The sequence below is a fragment of the Moesziomyces antarcticus genome (genome assembly GCF_000747765.1).
Source record: "Moesziomyces antarcticus DNA, scaffold: scaffold_v10009, strain JCM 10317, whole genome shotgun sequence".
Taxonomy (NCBI): domain Eukaryota; kingdom Fungi; phylum Basidiomycota; class Ustilaginomycetes; order Ustilaginales; family Ustilaginaceae; genus Moesziomyces; species Moesziomyces antarcticus.
Window position 1 is genome coordinate 585,422 of NW_014639001.1, and position 16,564 is coordinate 601,985.

The 16,564-nt window shown below is 63.0% G+C and overlaps 6 protein-coding genes across 6 annotated transcripts; 2 read left to right on the plus strand and 4 right to left on the minus strand.

The window, feature by feature from the left end:
- Positions 1–3: 3 nt before the first annotated feature.
- Positions 4–1,809, minus strand: PAN0_009d3878 (monooxygenase; the record flags this gene model as incomplete). The annotated part of the gene is made up of 1 exon (XM_014800837.1): positions 4–1,809. One exon carries the CDS (start codon positions 1,807–1,809, stop codon positions 4–6), a length of 1,806 nt encoding a protein of 601 aa, XP_014656323.1.
- Positions 1,810–2,370: 561 nt separating this feature from the next.
- PAN0_009d3879 (uncharacterized protein) lies at positions 2,371–3,417 on the minus strand (the record flags this gene model as incomplete). The annotated part of the gene is made up of 1 exon (XM_014800838.1): positions 2,371–3,417. The coding sequence occupies one exon, from the start codon at positions 3,415–3,417 to the stop codon at positions 2,371–2,373; it is 1,047 nt and encodes a 348-aa protein (XP_014656324.1).
- A 531-nt stretch (positions 3,418–3,948) lies between these two features.
- Positions 3,949–5,874, minus strand: PAN0_009d3880 (acetamidase; the record flags this gene model as incomplete). Its single annotated transcript, XM_014800839.1, has 1 exon — positions 3,949–5,874. One exon carries the CDS (start codon positions 5,872–5,874, stop codon positions 3,949–3,951), a length of 1,926 nt encoding a protein of 641 aa, XP_014656325.1.
- Positions 5,875–6,326: 452 nt separating this feature from the next.
- On the minus strand, positions 6,327–7,104 carry PAN0_009d3881 (uncharacterized protein; the record flags this gene model as incomplete). Its single annotated transcript, XM_014800840.1, has 2 exons — positions 6,327–6,761; positions 6,949–7,104. 2 exons carry the CDS (start codon positions 7,102–7,104, stop codon positions 6,327–6,329), a joined length of 591 nt encoding a protein of 196 aa, XP_014656326.1.
- Positions 7,105–8,839: 1,735 nt separating this feature from the next.
- PAN0_009c3882 (uncharacterized protein) lies at positions 8,840–12,991 on the plus strand (the record flags this gene model as incomplete). Its single annotated transcript, XM_014800841.1, has 1 exon — positions 8,840–12,991. One exon carries the CDS (start codon positions 8,840–8,842, stop codon positions 12,989–12,991), a length of 4,152 nt encoding a protein of 1,383 aa, XP_014656327.1.
- A 567-nt stretch (positions 12,992–13,558) lies between these two features.
- PAN0_009c3883 (uncharacterized protein) lies at positions 13,559–16,504 on the plus strand (the record flags this gene model as incomplete). The annotated part of the gene is made up of 1 exon (XM_014800842.1): positions 13,559–16,504. One exon carries the CDS (start codon positions 13,559–13,561, stop codon positions 16,502–16,504), a length of 2,946 nt encoding a protein of 981 aa, XP_014656328.1.
- Between the last annotated feature and the right edge of the window lie 60 nt (positions 16,505–16,564).

Below are 16,564 nucleotides of genomic sequence, written 5' to 3' on the forward strand. Positions count from 1 at the left end.
CTGCTACTTTTGCTCGAGGTACCTCGTCTTGACCTCTTCAAACTGTCTGCTGCCCCTGGTGTACATCATGGCCCTATCGAGGAACCACACCAGACCCAGCAGCCAGCTGACGCCCAACCTGCCGATCAAGCGCCCAACCGGATCGACCAACGCCTTCTTCCACCATGCGCGCTTCTGCAGCCGATCCTGTCTATACTCGGGCACGTCTCCGAGCCTGAGCCACGACGAAAGTTGCTGCAACCAGCTCCAGTGAGCCTGTGGCCTGCCCTTGACACCGGTGTAAATGAAGTCGGCTGCAACGGGGTGGTCGCTTCTCCAGGCAAAGGTGAGCTGGAAGCCGGGATAGAGTGTGGAGACCCTGCCTTGGTCGTTTGTATACCAGCCCTTGCAGCCGGAGGTGTAGATGAGGTCGTGCATCTGCGCGCGGATCATGGCATCCTCCTTCTCCTGCGCCTCGTGCTTGACATCCACCGTTCGACCAATCGACCTCTCCAGCGGCGACACCGACTTCGGTCCGGCAAACACCGGTCGCAACAGCGTGGTCATCAGCCTCACCGATGCCTCGATGGCATACAGCGCCGAAAAGTGCCCCGTGACACTGTTGGGACCCCAAATGAGGAAGAAGTTGGGGAAATCGTGCACGAGCGTCGACCTGTACGCCTGCGGGGCGCCACCCTTACGCCAGACATCGTTGAGCTCCTTGCCGCCCCTACCGGTCACCTTCATCTGCACCGCCGTATCCCCCGCCTGGAAGCCGGACGCAAGCACGATCACATCCGCCTTCAGCCTTCGTCCCGACTTGAGCACCACCTCGTCCTGCGTAATGCGGTGCGCCTGGTCGTTGGTAAGATCGACATTGTCCATGTTAAGACACGGAATATAGGCGTCGTCGAACACGCGCCTCTTGCAAGCAACCTTGAGCTCGTCCTGCGTGGGGATGAGCAGATGGTGGTATCGCTCCGGCGCGACGGTGCTGACGTAGAGCGTCGAGTTGTCCGCAAACCGCTGTCGAGCCGCACTGCCTTCGCGATTCCACGCCTGCAGAAAGTGGATGTCCAACACCACCGTAAAGATCGCTCGTTCGAGCTGGATGAAGCCGGGAAAGTTGCGCTCTAGCCATCGTACGGCTGGACTGCGAAAGGGATCCTCGGGCGTGGGGGCATACCAGTGCTTGGCCCTGACGATCTGCGTCACCGACTTGGCCTGCTTGGCGATACTCGGCACGATCTGCGTGGCGGAGCAGCCGTTGCCCAACACTACCACATTCTTGCCGCGGGTATCCACGCTCGTATCCCACTTGGCGGAATGGAACAGGGGGCCTTTGAAGTCCTGGTGCCCGTCGACATCGCACTCCCTCGGCACACTGAGCGCGCCCGAACCATTGACCAGCACGCGCGCCGTGGCCGTCCTCAGCTCGGCCGACTCGATGCTGCGATAGGTGACCTTCCAGTGCGAATATTCCTCCTGCCATTCTGCCTCCTCTACCTGGGTTCCGAACCTTGCCATGGGATAGAGCGTATAGGCGCGCGCGACGTCCTGGAGGTAGGACTTCATTTCGGCCTGCTTGGCCATAAAGTGGCGCCACACCTTCTTCTGGTGGAACGAAAACGAGTAGAGCCGCGGTGGGATGTCGCACGCCGCACCCGGATAGACATTGTGGAACCACGTGCCGCCAAAGTCGGCGCCGCGCTCAAAGATGAGCAGCTTGGTGAGGCCGAGGTGGCGCTGCATCTGGCAGGCTGCGGCGATGCCCGAAGGCCCACCACCCACGATGATCGCCTCGTACTCGGTGGGAGTGCTGCTTGGCATGGTGGAGAGGGCAGCCAAGAGTGTGCTGGAGAAGCAGAGAAGAGCCAGACGAGAGAGATCAGACCCCCTCTTTTTATGGGATCGACAGGCGGCTTTTCCTTGCGCTTTGGTCTCTCGCTTTGGCCTTTTGGCACTTTGCTGGATCCGAGAGAGAGGCGCAGCGCGCAGGTGGACGTGTGGAGAAATGCGCGCGCGCTGTCATGCGGCTCTCGAGGTGCGGCTCTTCATTTCGCAGTCCGGCGCTTTTTCGCGCAACCTCCGCCTCTGCCTAACCGCCCATCACGGCGTCTCGCGGCCCAAATTTACGCCGCTCCGGCACCTCTGCAGCCGAAAACCTCATGAACCGCGGACCGCTGGTTACCACCCTCTTCCAATCTAACAATTCAACACCGGCTGCCGCGGTTCGCCTCATCATATCGCAAGGCGACGATCGCTGTCAATCTCGGCATCGATGATCGACAGTCGCCCATATCGACCCGTTCGCTCATGCTCGGCACACTTTGCGGAAGAGATCAGTTGATTTTCATTCCGGTACGGTCCGGTCTCGTTTCGAGTATCGCTTTACACCTGCGCACGCAGGTTATCGTACTGCGTCTGGGTGAGCGGAATGATGGTTCCGTGACGAGCATGGTTACTCGGCTCGTTGGCCGTCGCATCAAAAGTCCATGTGCCCTGCTGGGTGTTGTTGGAGTTGAGCGCCACGTAGCCACGGTTGGTGTACTCGTCGACCCACAGCCACGACTTGTCTGCATCCGTGTTATCCACAAACGCAGTCGGGCCTTCGTTGGCCCCAATCACTCCAGCCCCGATATTCTCCGTCACCTTGGTCCAGCTTCCGTCCACACCGCCATCGCTGCGTTCCTGGTACACGGTGAGCGGGTGAGGGTCCGAGGTCGGGTTCTCGTTCTTGATGAACCTGTACAGTCCGGTATTGGTCTGGAGGAACGTCATATCCAGCACCGAATCGCCGCTCCTGTCCACATACACCTCTGCCGCACTAAAGCTGGTGAAGTCCGTCGTGCTCGATCGCATGATACGGAAGTACGACGATCCCGTATGCTCCTCATCGTCATCTCCCCAGAGTTGAGCCGAAAAGTAGACATCGTACTGCTGCGTCTCGGGGTTGTACAGTGCCTCTGGAGCCCAAGCACTTCCACCCTCCTTCCCAATCACCTCCACCAGCCTTGGCTCGGACCAGCTCTGCAGATTGTCGCTGCTCTCCCACACCACGATGCTGCGCGAGCCCAGCGTAGCCGCTTCACCGAACGATGTTCCCGACCCGATATTCAGGTCGGTCGCGAGGAGGTAGAACTTGCTCCCGTCTGCGGAGCGAACGATGCTCGGGTCGCGCACACCCTGCGTACCCACCGTCGACGTCAGAATCGGCTGCCCGCCGTTGACCAGATCCCAGGCGGTGGGAGAGTTGCCTTGGCTGACAGCCGCAAAGATCCGCTCTTCACCCGCCGCGTTGCCGATAAAGTAGTAGAAGCCGTACCCGACGTACGTCTCGGCCCGCGACACCATCCCCACCGGCGCAGATACCGCGGTGGTCGCCCACAACAATCCCACCGACGCAGCAACGAGTGTAGCCTTGAGTACGTTCCACATGATGAAATGGTTTCGAAAAGAGGTAAGGATGCAGAGACCCCATCTAGACCGCCGCGCAGGATGCACTACTTATACCCGTCGCCGTAATCCCTGGACGATGCTTGAGGGTGGGCGGGCATCTCTTCTTGCCCCACTCTCGAATGCATGATCACGCATGATCCCCGCTGGTGTACCCGCTCGCTTGCGTTCAGCACCGCCGATTGTCGGCATGGGCTCTTCTTCGCTCTGCTCTTCGTTACACCGACCAACACCGCGTTAGAATGCCGAGACCGGTCAACACCCTGGTGGCTTGCCGAGCCCAACCATCTCGGAAATCTCATCCCCGCAATAATCCCCGGCTTTGCCTTCTTGGCATCTCGCTAAAATTCGCCCGAGGCCACCAACCACCTCACCGTGCATACTTCCTTGCGCAAACCAATAGATTCCCGCACCCACTTCTCACTGCCGGAGACGCAACGCCGCGTGGGGACTTAGCATCGGCAATCCCACATTTCGAATTGCACCACAAAGACAGTGCACTAGCGGCGGAGATCAGGATCGCACAATGTGGTCCAGCAGCTCGGCGTACTTTACGAGCTCTTCGTCCTTGTACCTACGCCCAATCAGCTGCAGTCCCACAGGGGCGCCGTTGAACACATCACGGTGTTGCTCGTACTCTCGCGCGTTGTCCTCGTCGAACTCGCCCATCCACTCGCCCTCCCTCCTCGTCTCGTACTCGAACCCATCGACCGCCTTGGGAGACTTCGCCTCGAACTCTCGATCGAGTGCCGAGTCAGCCGTGATGCCCGAGGGAAACACAACCCCCGGATAATCGACGAGGTTGAAGACGCTCGTGTAGTTCCAGTACTTGACCGTGCTCGGTCTGGGTGCGACGTTGGCGGTAGCAGGGCACAGCAGGCAGTCGAGACCCAGCTCGTTCCACGCACGCAGGTATTCGGCCCTGAACGCCTCGCGCACCCGCACGCTCGCCATGACATCGCTCGCCGACATCTCGTCTTTCTTCCTCGCCTCGCCCGCCGCATCCGCAGCAAGATCCGCCTCGGCCAACCGAACAAACGGCTCGGCCAGGATGAACTGCGTCAGAGGCAGTAGTGGCTCCCCCGTGGCGCGAGAGAGCAGGTGAAAGTACTTGCCCGACTCCATAAAGTACAGCGACCGAACGATGTCCCATGCGCGGCGGTGCAGATCGCGCGGGTCCCACCGTCGAAGCTCCACGCGTAGCCCACCCTTGGCACGCAGCTTGTCCACCCAGTGCCCCAGCGCACGTCGCACAGGTGTCGTTGGCCGCACCACCCCATCCTCCATCATCACCCCAACCACCAGTGTCTTCTGCCCACCCTTGAGCAGGCTGTCCACCTTACGCCACGGGATCGGCAGCGTAAAGTGCTCGCGCTCCCACGGCCGCGTCTTGTCATTCAGCACGCTCGCCATGAACCGCTCGATGTCGCGGAACGACTTGGCCATCGGCCCAATCGAAGACCCCACGCCCTCGGCACCGGGCATCGTCGATCGCACGCCCCCATACGGGATCCTCTGCGTCGTAGGCCTCAGCCCATACAAACCCGTCACCGCACACGGCTGACGAATCGACCCACCGATATCGCTGCCCACACCCAGCGCCACTCCCCCTCCTGCGATGATCGCGCTTTCTCCCCCACTCGATCCGCCCGGGCTCAGCGCGAGGTTATGCGGATTGAGCGTCTGGCCGTACAAGTTGCTGGTCGTATCGAGGTGCATCACGCCCTGCGGCATGGTGGTCTTGCAGATGATCACCGCATCCGCATCAAGCAGCAGTTCCACCAGATGCGCATTCGGCCTCTCGCTCACATACCCACCCTGCGTATCCTTCAACAGCTCCAGCTGCTCCTGTGTGAGATTGCGCTTGACGAGCGGATGCGACGTCGGATCGGGTAGCACATCAAAGACGAATCCGCGCTGGTTGCCGAATCGGTTGTACGGAATGTGTCCCTTGATGCTCATCGGCACGCCGAACAGCGCGCCGAGCTCGTGGAGGCGACCGTCTGCCTCGAGCCGGCTTCGCTTCTCGTCGAGCTGCTCTGCGCGCTGCAGCGCATCGTCCGCCAGCATCTGTGCCAGGCAGTTGGTCGCCTGGTGCACCACCGACGCCTTCTTGACGAAATGCTGCGTCACAGCCACAACCGACACCTTGCCCGACGTGGTGAGCTCGGCAATGGCCGAAGCATCGCGCCCGTCGAGGAGCGCATCGAGCTCGGAGGCCCAGATGGTCTTGGTGGGTTCGTTTTGCACCAGCTGCGCGAGCGCAGGGCCGGGTACGTCGCTCGATGGCGGCTCGAGCACGGCGTTGGCACGTTCCTTCCACTCGGTCAGCTTGGGGTCGGTGCAGACGGTGGAGCGTGGCAGCTGGAGTGTGCGCCGGTGCTCGGCGACAATGTCCTGCCAGGTGTCGCACGCATCGTAATTGGGTTGGGCGGACATGTTGAGCGCAGAGATGTTGTGAGGATGGCGAATATGGTGGTGAGAGGGCAAGGTAAGGCCAGGGCCGTCTTGGCGGACTTGGCGCGCCCGGCAATTTCGGCGATCCGGCTATCATTCCGCACGCTTTCCAAAGGCGCTCCTCAGTCGTCACTGTCCTTGCTCCGAAGACATCGCGCGAGAGCCAGAACGCAAGCTGCGGCTCGTCGGCGAGAGCCGACTGTGGGGGGCGGGCAACCTTGAACCCTGCAAGGTTGGTTCCAAAGCGCCGTTCAAGAAGCCGAGCTGGATTCCATGCGAGGCCTGTGCATCGATGCATCGCCGATGCAACACATCTCGAAATCAAGGCATTCATATCGGCGATAGCGCGTTTGGACATCTCGCTCGGCGTGACGGGTCGAGGCCGCGGCGCGCGATCCTGTCCGTGTCTCAAGAGCCTCCGTCATGGGTCTTTGTTAGTAGGCCCCCGCATTCCTCTTGTGGATCGGTTCGTATGGAAGGCTGCGATCGCACGTCACATGTCGCAGTCGCACGCTGTGGCCATTTTGAGCGCAGTGTGAGACCTGGGGTAGCACATGCTGAGCTGAGGAACCCGACGGCCCGCACGCCGTAGCGATCTGCGCATTCCGTCGGCCTGCACAAGCGGACAGCATACGACCCAGCTCGCGGGCGAACCAGCTCGGCACGATCTGGTGTCGAGGTGACCGCACGGCGGATCGCGGTTCGCGCGCGGCGAGACGCGCCCTCGAGTCACTGCGCGCTGCATCGAGGCTGTGTTTGTGCCACTCTGCACGGACGATCATCTTGCAGCTACTGTAGCAGCATTGCTCGCTGATCTCTTTGCTTTGCACGTTGCTGCACAGAGGCGGTGTCGGCCCATCATGGAGCCCCTATCGTCGGAGTGCAAGAGCGATCCGGAGAGCCATCTTATCTGCCCACAAGTTCAGACGGGTGTGAGAGAAGCCGCTGAAAGGTGCATCAAAATGCGGAGCCTGCAGGGCCAAGACATTTTGATTTCTACCGGTTCGCGCCTAAATTTGTGCGCTGAGCTGCGGCACAAAACGGCCATGGCGGGACTCCCTGCATCGTCACGTTGCCGAAGGCGTATCGTCGAGAGTGCGACTTGCCACCGCCCACAGCAGAGAATGAGTGCTGAGGCCGCGTTCGAGAGGGACCGGGAACGTGATAGTGACAGCACAGCCTCCTGCGCACAGCAGCATCGACGGCTGTCATTGTGCGGTGGCACGCTAAGCGATTCTCTTGGCACTGGGCCCTTGCACGTTGCGTGGGCGTTCGGGAGGCAGATACCGAGCGGTCGTGGCGCGTATGGACAATGCCATATTTGGTCGCTTTGGTGGTTGCTTGCCTGCGCAGTGAGGAGACCGTTGCAAGCCACCACGGCGCACCAGCCTCAATTGGCTCAAGCTTTCATCTCATTTCACACGACCCACTGCACCGCTGCAACTGGCTTCGTCGCAACCCACCGAGTTCCAGCGTGGATCTTTCTCCGCCTTCTCTGCACGCTCAACACAGCCATGCATTGAGGTGGGCTCGAAACGAGCGCTGCGAGCTTGAGAGAGCGGCTACAGTAGCTGGACCCTGGCCACGGCCACGTTCGGGAGGGGCTGCGATGCGCAATTCGGTCGCCGCTTCCCTGCGCGCAGCTGCGGCGTCTCGCCCTCTCCTCCGTCGCTCAAACCCTGCCAGCCCAGGATTGGCACGTTCGGAAGTGCCGACTCGGCTTTGCTGCTGGTGGTGGCATTGCAACACTTTGAGCGAAAAAGCTAGCTGAACGTGTCGACAGCAACTGCGTTTGGCTGTGGTGGAATCTGGACAAAGCGGTGGCGAGCCGGATGCGTGGTTCACAGCAGCAGCTGCACAGTCGGTGGGCAATCCTGCACTCGAGCGACACGCGCAGCACAGCTACACTAAGCCCTGCACCGCACAGCACAGCGCAGCAAGGCATTCTTTTTGTTTTTATTTTTATTCAATTTTGGTTTTTCCCACCGCACTTTCATGCAGGCGAGCAGAGGATGAGAGGCGAGAGAGGCTTTGGGCCCTTTCAGCTGCAAGGCCGCAACGCTCCCATTCCCACCTGGCGGTCGGCTACTGTGCCCGCTGGGCTTTAGCGTGAGTGGATTCTCTCGCGTGCGCCTGCGCCGGTCTCTCCCCGGGCGCTCGGGCTTGCTTAGTCGGCCTCGACCCTGGCTGTGGTCCTTTGGCGCCCCGACTCGACACCCGCCCGCCCTGCGCACCGCCTCGAGCCGACCCAACTTACCCAACTCAGCACGCGCAGCTCAAACCACCACCCACCCACCGCCGCCCGCCGCCCGCCGCCCGCCGCCCGCTGCTGCTGCCTGGGCCCTGTCCAATTTTGGCTTCGCTCCACACGACCAAAAAATCCGGTCCCACTCGCAGCTCCCAGTCGCGCTTCACTCGCTCGCTACAGTGCAAGCGCCAAAGGCCCATTCCCGCTCGACTGACCTCAGCCCACCTATGCTCCGCCCCCTCTTCACCATCAACTCCCTTCTCAACCTCTCCAACGACTTCACCACCGATCTTGGCTAAAGAGCACCTGAACCATACTTCACACCACGCGCTGCCATTTTATCTCAAGACACCGTCCTAGACATCGCATCGCATCGCACCGCATCGCACCGCATCGCATCACTCTGCTGCAGCCCAGCCAGGCGTAGCACGCTCAAGCACACCGCGTCGGATCGGCCGCACCGACAGCATCACACGCGCAAACTTCGAGCCACTCCCACGCCACGCCAAGCCAGCCAGTCGCCTTCATCGGCTCCTTCCGACACTCTCGTCCAGCTGACCGCGTCGACACCACCTTTCGGAGAGTTCCGGCTTGGGCTATCTCTGCTGTCGATATCGACGGCCAACCGCACCCCTCAGCCTGGCGTGGGAACTCCATACGCATCGCTCGCCATCACCTGCGTAGAGAGTCTCAACGATCATGCTTTCCGCCACCAGCTCGCCTTCCGTCACACAGCATACCAATGAATTCAGCGTGCCACACGCCATCCGTTCCGCCTCCTCCCCTTCCGCCAGCCTGCCCGCCGTAGACCACTCGCGCGCCACCAGCCTCGACCTCGACCCACCCTCCCAAACACACAGCCTCTCCACATCGCCCTCCTTTCCTCTCCACGCCTATCCGCGCTCCTCCATCTTAATCAATGCTCGCCAGCGTCCCTACAAGGGCGTCATCTACGCCAACCCCGCCCTCGTCTCGGGCTCCGCCGCCTTGGCGGCACCCGTTGTCTCGCACATCCCTGCCGTCCCCTCCCGCAGGGAACGCGAAAAGGAGCGTGAACGTGCGCGAGAGCGCGAAAAGGAGCGCGAACGCGAACGCGAGAGGGCCAAGAACAAGGACGACGAAAAGATCTGGGGCATCCCCAAGAAGGCGCTCCTCCTCGGCCTCGGCGATCTCAACTTCAATGCACAGATGGCCATGATGGCAGGCTGGGGTCACGGCAGCGGAGGCGCCTCCATCCTGCCCAGCACCGCCGTCCCCTCTTCCAACGACCGCAAACGCATCCGCCCTTCCACCGCAGGCGACGCTCCGCGCTCCGCACCCTCCTCCATCACTTCCCGACGCTCAGCCAACGACGATTCCGACGACGACGCAGACACGCATCGCTCCCAAAAACAGTCGCGCCGTCCCTTGACCAGCAGCGGTAGCGGCAGCGGCAACGGCAGCAGCAGCGCTATACTCGTCACCGACGGCGCCCATTCGTCCTCGAGCAAAAAGGCGTCGTCCAATGGCGACGCCAGTGCCGGCACGTCACCCACAGAAGAACGTATGGACCCGGAAGAGCTCGCCGCTCTCAATGCCATCATCAACACCCGCCGCAGTATGGCAGCAGCTCAGGCCCTCGTCAGCGGCCAGATCGGCGTCACCCCTCGTTCCGCCCGCGGCTCCAGCTTTGGTGGCTCCACTCACGACCTCTCCCGTCCCCCGCTCGAGGAAAAGCGCTTCGAATCGCAGGAGTCCGTTCCCAGCATGAGCTCCATGGCGCATTCCTCTACCAGCTTCGCCAGCAGCAACCTCCCCACATCTCCCTCTGACCGCGGCCTCCAACCGCCGCCTTCGCTCTCCATCGGCTCCGGCTCCACCATCCTCGAGGCCGCCGAAATCAAGTCGCCGCGCATCCGCTTCGCGCCTCTGCCCACTCCAGCTTCGGCACCACCTTATCCAGGCAAGGCGGCCGACTCCTCGCTCAACGGCCATCCTGCAGTGCTCGTCGAGGACTCCGAAGAGAGCGACACAAGCGACTCGGACTTCGACTCCGACGATGAGTCCAAGTCGATGAAGGGAAAGTGGTACCTCATGGGCATGCCTTCGGCCTACTTCAAGCCGCAGTACTACACCAGCAAGAGCAGCCGACGTCGCCACTCCAAGAGCAACAGCACCACCGGTCTCGCCGATGCCGACGACAACAACACCGAGGACGGTCACAGCCTGCGTCGCAAGAGCACCGGCAGCCTGTCGGACGGCACCAGCATCGACACCAGACGCAAGGCTGCCTCCGAGAACGACGACGAGGAACGCGGAAGGTCGGGTGCTTCAGCGTCCAAGTCCACGCGCAAGTCCTCGCACTCGCGTCGACGCTCCCGCAGCCGCACTGGCGCCATCAGCTCGGGCGACGAGGACGAACGCGCGCGTCGAAGGGAGCTGATCCGCCTAGCGCGACCGGGAGGCACGGGCATGGTCACGCTGCCGGACGGCACCAAGATCCGCGCACGTCGCGTCAACGACCAGCCGAGCCAGGAAGAGCCCGAGTTCATCGAGTGGGGCTTTGCAGGTCTCGCTCGCGAAGCGTCACGCCGCAGCCTCGGCGGAAGCGGTCCGCCTTCGTTGGCCACTACGCCCAACAGCACAGACCACAAGGGTCTGGCAGCCTACATGGAGGCCGAGCAGGACGAGGAAGACGACGGCTCCGGCATGGCCTGGGTGCGTCGCCGCCGACGCGAGAGGGAAGCACGCGCTCGCAAGGAGCGTGAAGACGCCGAAAGGGCGGCCGCAGAAGTTCAACACTCCGCCGTATCCGCTGCCGTTCCGCCTTCCGAGACGTCGGCCGGAGAGGTCGATCATGCTGACGCGAGCTTGGTCTCTTCGGACGTAGCTCCCGCGCCCGAGCTTGACCCTGCCGTGACTCCACCTGTAACGGCGACTGTCGAAGTCGCGGCGCCAACAGAGTCAGCCCAGCAGGAGGTCTCGGCAGTTGCCGACGAGCCAATGCCGCTGTCCATCAACACAAAGCTCGCCACCACAGAGCGGCCCACGTCCCAAGCGCTTCTTCCCGCAAGCGATCAGTCCCACGCCACGGGCAGTACGTTCGACGACGCCGCCCACTTTGTCGCCTCGCCCACCTCCGAGGAACCGCCCGTCGGCCTCGAATCGTCGGTGCTGTCGGAAGCGTCCAACGCGGATTCGGCCATGACACGAAGCCAGACTCTCAGCAAGCCTGCGCGCGGTCCAGCAGCAACGGGTGCGATGGCTGGAGACGTCACTCCTCGCCAGAACACCGGCCTGGGCCTCACCGCTGACAAGGCCGAGGAGATCCGACGGAGGCACGAAGACGAGGTGGCTGCGCTCGGAGCCGAGGTGCTCGCCCAGACGCGACGCAACAACCAGCGTCGCCAAGCAAGCGCTTCGGCAGGTCGCGGCGTCGCATCGCCCAACCTCGGTGGTGAGGACTCGTCTGCGGAGCGAGAGCACGCGACACCAGCCAAGAGCACCAACCGAATCAGCCAGCCTTCCATGGCAGCGGCCCCGGCAATGACCGGCTCCGCCTCGCTGTCCAAGTCGGCCTCGCGCGATGCCGCGTACGAGAAGAAGTCGATCTCGCGTGCTGTGGGCTCCATCATGCGCAAGGCCACCACGGACAGCGACAAGACGGTGCGCACGCAGCAGGGACACGCCTCGCTCAACGCCTCGGCTGACGAGTCCTGGAAGAGGCACGATAGGGCCGCTTCTTCTCCCGCTCCCGCACACGCCGCCGAGCGCGTGCATTACCGAGAATCCAGCGCAGCCGCTGCCGCTGTCACTTCTCCGACCACGCTCGACGGCGCAGCCCCGCGCGTGTCGATCGGTCGCAGCGCATCGCCAGAGAGCACGCTGTCTCGCCAGTCTTCGGCCGTCGGATACGCAGCGTCGACCGCGAGCAAGTCGGCGTCGTCGCTTCACGGACCTGGCGGCTCGACGCACGCGAGCTCGCCCATGTCGACCAAGCGCATGACGCTGGATCCTTCGGTGAGCACGCCGGTGCCTTCGCCGTGGCTGCCGCGTCGACCGGACGCGCGCGGCGTGTCGGTGGTGCCGCTTCCGCAGCTTGGCGTGCGTCCCGAACGGCCGCGCGAAGGACGCGTGTGGCAGTCGGACGACAGCGATGCCGACGATGTGGTCAAGGTGGGCGCAGCCGAGGGCGAGGAAGAGGAAGAGGAGGAGGACGAGGAGGAAGAGGAAGAGGGCTCGGATCTGGATGCCGAGGAGCTGCTCGAGGAAGAGCGCAAGACGGCCATGCAGAAGAAGCGTGCGACGACGCGCGCGGCGGGCCAGGAGGTGGTGCACGCACGCATGGGCAAGAAGGCGTCTTCGCGCGCGCTGTCGGATCTGACGGCGTCGTACGACGACATGGCGCTGTCGACGTCGTCGCGCCAGCGCAGGAGCCGACCGGCGCGACGCAGCAGCCTGGATCCGCGGCTGACGACCAACGCGTCGCGCTCCCCGGCAGCGCCGCGCAAAGCGCCGCCGAAGCTGGTGCGCACGCATCGATCGAGCTCGTCGATGCGCTCTGCGGGCGACGACGAAGCGGACGAGGAGGAGGACAACCTGTGGCCCGCAGCGTCGGCGACGAGCAAGTCGGGCACGCCGCGTCCGCGCCACATCCTCGTCAACCTGCCCGGTGGACCGGGCATCTGGGACAGCAAGACGGGCGGCGGACGCAATGCTGTGGCGGCGATCAACACGGTCGCTGCGGCGCGTGCCAAGGCGATCAAGAAGCGCGCCAAGGACCCGCGCACGTCGTTTGAGCTGCCGCCCAACTGGGACGACGAGATGATGGACTATGGCTGGCCACGCAGTCTCAAGGGCTCGCTGTACTGATTTACTGATTCACTGCTTCACCGGGGGCGGTCCTGGCTTTTGTTCTCCCTAATATTGTTATGGGCATTCCATCCGATATATCCTCATTGCTCAGGGCAGACTGTGGGTGCTGTGTGGAAGCGCCAAGAAGTGGGATGAGGAGAGCAGCATATCGAGTGGGGCTCACGATAAAAATGCGGAGATCTCTGCGAGAAAATGAATCGGAAATCGAAAGGCTCGAAAAATAATGCATAAATTCGAGACTTTTGCCGGCATTTCCACGGCGTTGGAGCCGAAGCTCGTTTTGGGCTTCCTTACGCATCCATAGCATCTCGCAACCATCTTTCTTACCTGCATCTGCATCCAACGACGACGCCGCCAACTTCGACGCGCACGACTACAAACGACATGACTTACTGACCAATCTGCGCATTCTTGCGGCGCTTCGAAGTCCCACCACGCTCAGCAAAACAACGACTGGGATTGGACTTTGGAACCCACCTAGTCTCCACTGGACCCGGTGGATCGGGACTGCGCAGAGCATACACCACCGCCTGCATCCGGTGAGTCGTGGGGGGGGGCTAAAGAATGTTGCAGCACAAGTTATCGCTGGCGACAACACGGTCGTCCAACTCGTCTTCGTCGTACAATGCCGCGATGCTAGCGAAGAAGGAGCGACGTATCCCCATCTACGTGCGGATTGTGCCCAAGGACATCTGGCTTCGGATGCACGTCAGTCCGAGCCAGACGGTGGGTTGGATCAAGGATGCGGCGCTGCGCAAGGTGAATGCGCCCGAAGTGGATCCTTCGCTCTCGTACCGCTTCTACCAGGATGCACTCAACGCGGCGTCGCAAGCCAAGCTTGCGCCCGTCGCCAGCCACGACCGCGTAGTCAAGCACCGCACATACGCCCTGCCCCGCACCTTTGTTGCTCCTCCACCCGAGCTGGGCGATCCAAATGCGGGTGTCGTGGCTGCCCTTGCAAAGGGGGCAAGGGCAAGAAGAACACCTCTTCCACCAGTTCAATCGAGACGTGGGGACGACTCGACAATAGCGACTTCGCCATCGACGTCCGAGCTGGGAGGTGGCCGCACGGGGGCGTCGGAAACATCGCATTCGCAGACGAGCGAGGAGGAATGGGCGATCCGTCTCGACCCCTCGCTCATCACGGGCGATCGAGACGCCAAGCTCGAGGAACAACTCGCCAGTCTGCGTCTGGCGCAGTGGACCGCCAGTCGCACCGAGCGATCCCCCCTGGACAGCCTTAACAGTACACCCACCATCGCATCCAGCAGTCAGTTCGGCACCGACCCGGGCAGTTCACCTTGGCTAGGAAGCCAGTGCACGGACGAGCGGTCGCAGGGGAGCAGTGGAGCGGCGGGACTGTACACGCAGGCGGGTGCGGCCGAGTCGTTCGACTCGCTCGCATCGGTCGGGTCGGACGAGGAGACGGAGCTGGTGACGACCGCCGACGACGAGGCGTCGGTCATGCAGTGGGGCACGCAGGCCGAGGCATCGCCACTATCGAGCCCGCGTGGACCGCAGCCGAGTTTGAGCGAGCAGTCGCCCACGCGGCCACGCAGTCGCACAGTGACAGCCGCCGACGTGTTGCGTTCGCGGGCCTCGGGCGAATCGCCTCCGCCAATGCCCGAAGCCGTCTCTTCGCCCACACGCAACTCGTCGCTGCCCAAGACGCTGCCGCGCCGCATGGTGGCCGAGACGAGCCAGCGACGCGCCGTACACACGGATCTGCTCGAACTGCTCAAGGGCTCTGCTGACGACGTCGAACCGCAGCCGCGCCGCACGCAGCCAGACAAAGGCATGGTGCGACGCACCTCGAGCAGTGGCTCTGCGTCCATGGCGGGGGAGAGCGGCACATGGACCTCGCCCACGCCGTCTGCCACCGGCGAGAGCCGCTTCGTGGCCGGGCTGAGGTGGGACGAGATCTCGCGCCCCGGCAAGGAGGTGTCTCATCCGCTATCGCACAAGCTCACGCTTCTCTCGTGTGCGAACGGATGCGAGATGGAAGAGTGGAAGACGGTCCAATCGTACGCCATCCGTCCATACGAGCTGCTCGAGATGCAGTGGGCCATCCCTACCGAACGCGTCTACATCCCGCCTCTGCATCCGCATGATCTTGTCCGCCCCCCACGCAGCACGGGCAAGGAGCCGCACAAACCCTGGCGCACCGCCACCGATGCCGGTCCGGACGTGGACGCGGCGTGTCTCGACCCGTACTTCGAGGGGTGGGTGTACGTGCTCAAGGGCGGCGGAGTGGCGGGCAAGGAGAAAGCGCGCGCCAAGGTGGGCAAGTGGAAGCTGCACTGGCTCACCATCAAGGGTTGGCGGCTGGATCTGTACCGAAAGAAACCTCGCGCAGGTGAAGCGATGCTTCCCGTAGCGGACCAAGCGTGGCCGTTGCGTTCGGTCGAGTGGGTTCTGGAAAGCGACACACCCATCCCGCCGAACGCGGCACTGCCTGCACTCGACACCATACCGCCCTCGAGTCTCTCGCTGTGCTTCACCTCGACACCTGCAGCTAGTGGGGCAGCAGGCGAAGGGGGATTGTTGACGCTGCGGAGTCTATCGCGCTTTGACCACAAGGCGCTCTCGACGCTGCTGATGCGCGCGTGGTACCGCGCTGCCACGACCTGGCCGGGCGTGGACATGTGGCGACGCAAGGCGATCTTTCGCGCCGTCGTCGCCGGGCGTGGCGGTACCGTTGCCCCCGGGCGTGCTGGGAGAGGGAGGGGGAGGAACGCCAAGGCGCGCACACGACTTCGACCGTCTGGATGGCCGCGGGAGTGGGAAGACGCCGACGTGTGGTCGAGCGACTCGGAGCGCGAGCAGGTCGAAGTGCCACTCGAGCTCGAAGAGGCGGTTCAGCAGCGCCGCGACACGATCACGCAGCTAGCGGTGGAAAAGGCATCGCGCCGAAAGAAGGATGACGACAAGGTGGTTGTTCCCAACGGACTGTACGCTGCGCTGCTCGGACGGACCACAGCGGCTTCGGCTGCAGAAGAGACGGCGCGCGATTCGTCGCCGTACCATCAGGGCAGTGGACACGGCCATGCGAGCAGGCTGGCGAGTCGAACGAGCGCCACTCGTGTTGCGTACGCCGAGCCGGGACTCATGCTTGGCAACCAAGTTGATCGTCAGCCCGGCGCACGGCGTGGCGCGGCACGCGGGGATGGGTCTGGCGATACTGCGATGCGTCGCCAACGCAGTGGCTCGCTCACACGGTCGGCTTCCGGCGGCGATGTGAGTGCAGCGAGGTCGCGCTCGCTCACCGTCTCCAGCCCCAGCGGCGCAGGTGCGACACGCGGCCGCAGCAACGACTCGTCGGCCCCAGGCAGCCGCAACGTCTCACCTCTACCGGGAAGAAGATCGGGCGCCAGCACGCCACGCGAGAACGCGGCACTGTATCCAATGTCGCCTGCCATCGCACCGGGCTTTGTCGACGTGCCTCCTCCTGCATCGCTGCTGCTGCTGAAAAAGTACAAGGCGAGCCAAGCGTCCAAGCCCCAACCTTAGTTGCCAGCATGCAATGCCCCAATGTCGTCGCTTGTTAGAGCCTGCGTTTGGTGAGCCGAT